Below are 6,023 nucleotides of genomic sequence, written 5' to 3'. Positions count from 1 at the left end.
GCTTCCCTTTTCAGTGCAGGCTGGCACTCGATAAGCGTAGCCGGGGCTCGGTTTTCCGAGCAAACAGGCGCTTCAATTGGGATCAGTTGATACCTTCGTGGTTTTGAACAGCAGTCTTTTGGGCCAGTGGTCGGTGGAATTTCGGAATCTTTGTGTTCATAATGTTGTATGAACCTTAACAATGCTATCGGGGTGAGTCATACACTTCTTAAATGAGGTGCGGCTCGATGGCAGATATCGGGAAGCGGTCGGGAGAATCAACGATCCGCAGGGTCCGGGCGATGCCGGGGACATCAACGATTCTTCTGTCTGCGCGCGTAAAGTTCTATCAACTTTGCAACATTACAGGAGGTTACAAATGCAGACATGGCGGTACCAAGGAGGGACTAACATGCCTAGTCACAAATGAAAAGCAATGATTTAGCAAGGAAAGTAACGGGAGCCGATTAAAAAGATGGGCGGGGAGATGTGTGTAGCTTGTATACCTAACCTTTACGTTACTACAACATGCCTCGCAGCAGCCCATGCGCTGCCCAGACCTAAAAACCTATAACGCCAACATTCCATGGACACTGCTCGAGAAAATTATTATTTGAAATAAATAACTGATGGTCTTGCTTGGAAGCAATTTATGAATGTTTACAAATTAATGGGCGTATTTAAATTTGCATAAAAACGTGAACTGATTTTAAAAACTTTAGGTATTGAATTTCTGACTCAAAGTATCCCGCTAGGTTATCCAAAAATTAAAAATTCGGAGGTGTCTGTCTTTGTTGAGTATGGCGTAGTCTGTCTTCTTTTTCCATGCTGCTCCATGGGTTGCTCCTGGGCGAGAAGCATGCGCGGTAGCAGCTGTGGGGGCTGGGTTACAGGTTCAGCGGTTCTGGGCTGTCAGAGGCCGGAGAGTAGAGCAGAGTCTACCTTTACCCTCGTATCTGCTGCTGGGGCGATTCTGCCTCTCCCGCCGGCCCCGCCATGAGCTTCTTCGGGTTTGGGCCAGGCGCGGAGCTGGAGCTGACGCTGACTGACGCCGAGAGCCGCCGACGAGCAGAGCACAAGAGCGAAGACGGGAGGAAGGACAAGTATTGGCTCTTCTATGATGGCGAGACTGTGAGCGGGCGGGTGAGCGTCACCCTGCGGAGCCCGGGCCGCAGGCTGGAGCACCAGGGCGTCAAGGTGGAGTTTATCGGGCAGATAGGTGAGTAAGAAGTGATCGCGAAGGAATTTGGGTGACTCCAGGGAATCGAAATGGAGTTCATCCTGCAGATATGAGGGGCGAATTGGGTACGTGTCCAACTGTCGGGGCAGCAAGATAGAGTGCGGTGGCACATATCGTAGTGGAGAGAAATCGGGGAAGGATGCCAGTAGGGAGAAGACATATAAAGGGTAAGGGGAGACCAGGGGTATATGGTCGGGGTGTTAATAAGGGTGCCTGAAGATTAGGTGGACAGGTTTTTTTTCTTTGCATTTCTATTATCAATTTACCAACAATGATAACAAGTAGTCATCACAACTCGGGCATAACAGGTCGTTACAATTTTTCACATGTAAATGATTCATTTTCGCTCTCAAAGGTTCAGTAGGTACTATTTCCACATGCCAGGGACAACCCTGATTATCCGCACCCTTCGCTCATCAGGGTAAAATCCATTAGTCCTCATGTGGCAGATACTGGCTCAAAGGGTTTCGAATTTCTCTAAGATGTGAAGTTCTAGGAAGCATGTGTATGAAAATGACTTGTGGGGCAAGGCATCTAGTGCACCTATCGTTGTCACTTCCACCATATCTAGCCTTGCCTTGTCTGTTGTAAATGCGGTGTATATATTTATAATGAAGCCGTGTATGCTGCCGGTTTGTAGATACTAGTTTAGTTTGCTGATAGCAGTATTCTCACTTTTCATTTGGAATGTCCTTACCTATATCTTCAGACCAGCAGTCTTTAGTTCTGCTATCGTCCTGTTTCGTGGTGTTTATTAACTTATTATACACAGTGGTGGCCGGTGACATTTGAACCTGGTGGGGCGGAAAATGATTTCCGCACTGTAGCTCGCGAGCGCGGCGCGTGTGCCCGAACCCCTCCCTACATAATAATGTATACTTTTTAGCCACTTCGCCTACCCTCAAACACACAAAAGATGTAAATACCTGTAAATAATTTGCACTCATTCGGCAGTTAGGAAAAATTAGACACTCTTTTTTGTAACTCTAAAGTGTGATGAAAACAAGCATTTAAATAGGATCAAAATAAACCAAGACACTTTATTTGGTGACACACAATTGATATATAATCACTGAAACCAGTTTACCACATATTATCATCTGAGTGCAATGTAGTTGTATCAGTAAAACGGTATGCCTGTGCAAATGTATTGCCCATTTCAATAAAACATGTGCTGTCACTAAATGACAGGGGCTACAACAATGCCATAGTTGCATTTTCGTAAAAATCACCCGCTTCAGGTCCTTGGATCTAGATGGGTCACGTAAGCTTGTCATTCTAAAAACTTGCCTGTGGTTCTAAAATGTTTGGGAAGCACTGCTTTGGAGAGCAGAGCTTCTCAGTTGTGCATCGAGAAATTAACTCTTGGGTGTTCTGCACAGGATCACACAATGTGATTACACAGGGAAGCTGAGATTAAAACACACATCTCCACGGTCGACAATTTAGACATCCCGGCATGTTTTATTGGTATTTTCTGTGGTCATCTTAAGCTGCCGCATGCATCTCCCACAATAAATAAATACCTTGCCAATATAGTTCAAGAACAAATACAATTTTATTTCCATTTATCATAAATGCTTAGTAAATATAATCACATAGCCCTCTATAAAGTCAGGCTCTGGGTAGCGGTAGGCTTAGAAAGCGTAACCACTGGGTTGGATGACTGGCATATTATGTTCAGAATAATGTGGCCTCGGCAGGGAGGGGGGCACGCGCGCCGTGTCTCTCAAGCACGTTTCCAAATGGGGAAACGTGCTTGAGAGACACGGCGCGCGCGCCCCCCTCCCCCCTGAGGCCACATTATGAATGCAACAAAATGCCCACTGCCCTGGCCTGTCCAGGAACCCTACCTTTGTAGGCGCGCATGAGAGACAGAATCGCGCCAATCGCCATGGCTGCTTTGTGTTCTCAGCCCGGCCCCAGCCCTGTACATAAACCCCTGGCAAATGCACCACGTCCTGGGGGGGACAAGAGTCACGACTCGCGGCACTACAAAACATCATGATCAAACCTGCCATAGGAAGCGCTGTATTTAAAAAACAAACTTACAGACCGAATGATGCATTGCCAGATGCCCAAACCCGCCATGGCACTCTCAGGGGTATAGCTGTGGGGGATGGATCATGGGTAATACTTAACGGGGTCGGGTGGGAGTTTGAAATATTTCAAAAGGGCGGTAATACCGTAATCACCACCATCACGGCTCACCTCAGTAGTTCTCGTTGTCGTTACAGTACGGTAATGATAACGGTAGTAGTAGTCCAGCTCCACGACCACGAGCCTCGAGGCAGGAAGAGTAGAGTTACCATCAGCCAGGACAGGAGGAGCACGCACACCACGTTTGAAGCGGGCCGAGCAGCACTGTGTGTGACAGTGGCTGCAGGTGCGGGGTGAGAGTCACTAAGGGGGTGAGTGACGTCCCGTCATGCCAGACGTCATCACCAGGCAGGTCATGATTGGTTGGAGCAGCCAAACTCCCCGCCCCATTAGGAGGCCGGGGGCTGCGGCATGAGGCAACCCCCGGTTTCCAAAGGGGGGGGGGGGTACTGCGCATGGTCCCGCCGGGCAGTAAAACGACCTGTCCGGCTGTCGGAAAGAGTACACGCGCACTAGCGCGTCTGCACAGCCCCACCCCCTTTTCCTGATGGTTTCTGGTCCGGCCCGGTGACCGGCCGGCCAGAAACTACTTGCTGACTATTGTTTGAGTTCAGGCACACTGGCGGTCCCGGATGGCGGCAGTGCGCATTGGGAGGGCAACGCCCCAACGGACGCACCGCTGCTATACATCAGTGTGCCTTGGGGCCTGTCCAGCTGCTATCAATGACAGCAGGTTCCAGTCATCTGTTTCAAGTGGACAGGTCGGAAATACTTGCCTTATAGTCTTGCAACATGTGGTATTAAAAAGACTTTAGGGGGAAACGAGGTATTCACATGGACGTTAATTAGGGGTTTTGATAGGTTGCAGCTGCAACCCCTAGCTTGCTGCTTGCGACCTTTGTCTCTGCTACCCCTGGCTTCAGAGGTGCCCAAAAAATTAAACCGAAAGTAAACGGTACTGGCAAGTGCACTATTTACTTTCTGCAGCTAATTGCATTGTATACTCCTCTGAAGAAAATTAAAAAGATGTAATGAAAATGCACCTTTGAACAAAAAGTTGCAGATTTGTATTGTGAACCTACATAAAATAATGTGTTTGACTAAAAAATATCATCATTTATGTACTGTAGTGGGTGGTAATCAAAATGCATTAACAAAGCTAAAGAAACCTGTATGTATTGTAATTGTTTTTGTATGGTGCTAACTCATTGACATTGTTATCATAGTTCTACTTAAAGGAAAGCAGGTCGAAAAACCCCAATGTTTTTTTACATCAAATTCAAAGTAAGTTTTAATATTTAGTTAGTTAAAATCGTAACAATATAAAATAACATATAAAACCAATACAATTTGCGAGTTTTTAAAACATAACATCAGTTTGTTGCTGATAAAATATTAAACAATGTTGATTAAATATTATCTAATTGTCTCCCCGGATCCCAGTCTATTTACATCGGGAGAATCCCAACCATTTCAGCAGTCTTGAGCTGTTGTTTAAATGTTTGAGTCACTTGCTTAACTTATGAGGGGACAATTTGCTAACTTCTAGCTGGATATTTTTGAGTCCGTTTTCATGGCCTGTTCGAAGGAGTTAAGGATTGTAATCAATGTGCAGTTCAGTTGTGGATCTGATGGTTCTAGCCCTGAAATTATTGCAGTCCTACGGGTCCTGATACCTCTGGCGTTTAGAGATTTTCTAAGTAAAGTGATTTGTGCATTGTGAAGTTTAGAGCATGTGCATATTATATGAATAAAGTCCTCTTTATTGCTACTGCAAAGTCGACATGATTTAGTTCCTTTGTGCACCCAGGTTGGCTGGTCCACAATTGCCGGTAGTTTCTCAAAACCTATAGCCGTCAATTGTCTCTTTAAATAGATTGAGAATGTAATGCTCTAGTAAGGTGCAGGTGCAAGTGCAAGGGCCTTATAGTTATAAATCACCATCCAGGCATGCAACCTTGAGCTGAAGATGTTTTTTTATTGAACAGTAGTGAATAGAATGTTGCTGATTTGTTTATTACTTGTTTGAAGGACTGATATGGCAAGTTGTTATTCCATTGCTAGGTTGTGCAGGTTGTTAACAAGGATTTATAAAGATATTGGTTATATGGTGATTTTTTTTCTTCTTTATCCTCATTCACTTCTGTCTAAAGGGCTTTGTTAATTGAGGAGTTTGTGTTCTGTTTCAATTTGTAACAAAGCTTTCTTGCAGTGTACATTCTTCCTATTGTTTAGTTTAAAAGACCAAATTCAAGTCGAACCTGGGCCGGTGAAACCGGACGATGTATCTGGAAGACATTTTTATAAGTTGATGCTAATAGTTTGTTTAAAAGGTCTGAATCTTTGCTGTGTAGAGCGGTACTGGCATATGTTAGCGTTGGAAGCATTTTGGCCGCATTCACCGTGAGCAGAGGTTTGTATGATGGTCCCTTCAGTTTTTTTGCCAGTATCCTAAAGGCAAATGTTAGTGCACTGATTCTCTGTGACATGTACTTTTTTTGCTCTGGATGGTTTTGTCTGTAATCTATATAGAACCCCAGATATTTGTACATTTTTACTTCCGCCAGATGTTCTGCGTGCTTCTCCGGTGATTACCGATCAGCATTGTTTTGGTTTTTGATGTGTTTATTTCTAATTTGTTGGATGAAATATATTCTGACATCTCATTGAGAGCTCTTCAAAGGCTGGTCTTAGTTAAACTCAT

General features: G+C 45.0%; 1 protein-coding gene across 1 annotated transcript in view; it reads left to right on the top strand.

Annotated features, from left to right (window-relative positions):
• Positions 1 to 842: 842 nt before the first annotated feature.
• VPS26B (VPS26 retromer complex component B) overlaps positions 843 to 6,023 on the top strand; it is a 142,551-nt gene continuing 137,370 nt past the window's right edge. The window contains exon 1 of the mRNA XM_078681816.1: positions 843 to 1,198. Coding sequence (XP_078537942.1) covers positions 976 to 1,198 — 223 coding nt within the window. The 5' untranslated portion in view covers positions 843 to 975. The remainder of the gene's footprint in view (positions 1,199 to 6,023) is intronic.

This window comes from Lissotriton helveticus, chromosome 3_1 (genome assembly GCF_964261635.1).
Source record: "Lissotriton helveticus chromosome 3_1, aLisHel1.1, whole genome shotgun sequence".
In the NCBI taxonomy this organism is placed as follows: Eukaryota; Metazoa; Chordata; class Amphibia; order Caudata; family Salamandridae; genus Lissotriton; species Lissotriton helveticus.
Note: the sequence above shows the minus strand (reverse complement) of the source record. Positions and strands in the feature narration are given on the sequence as shown.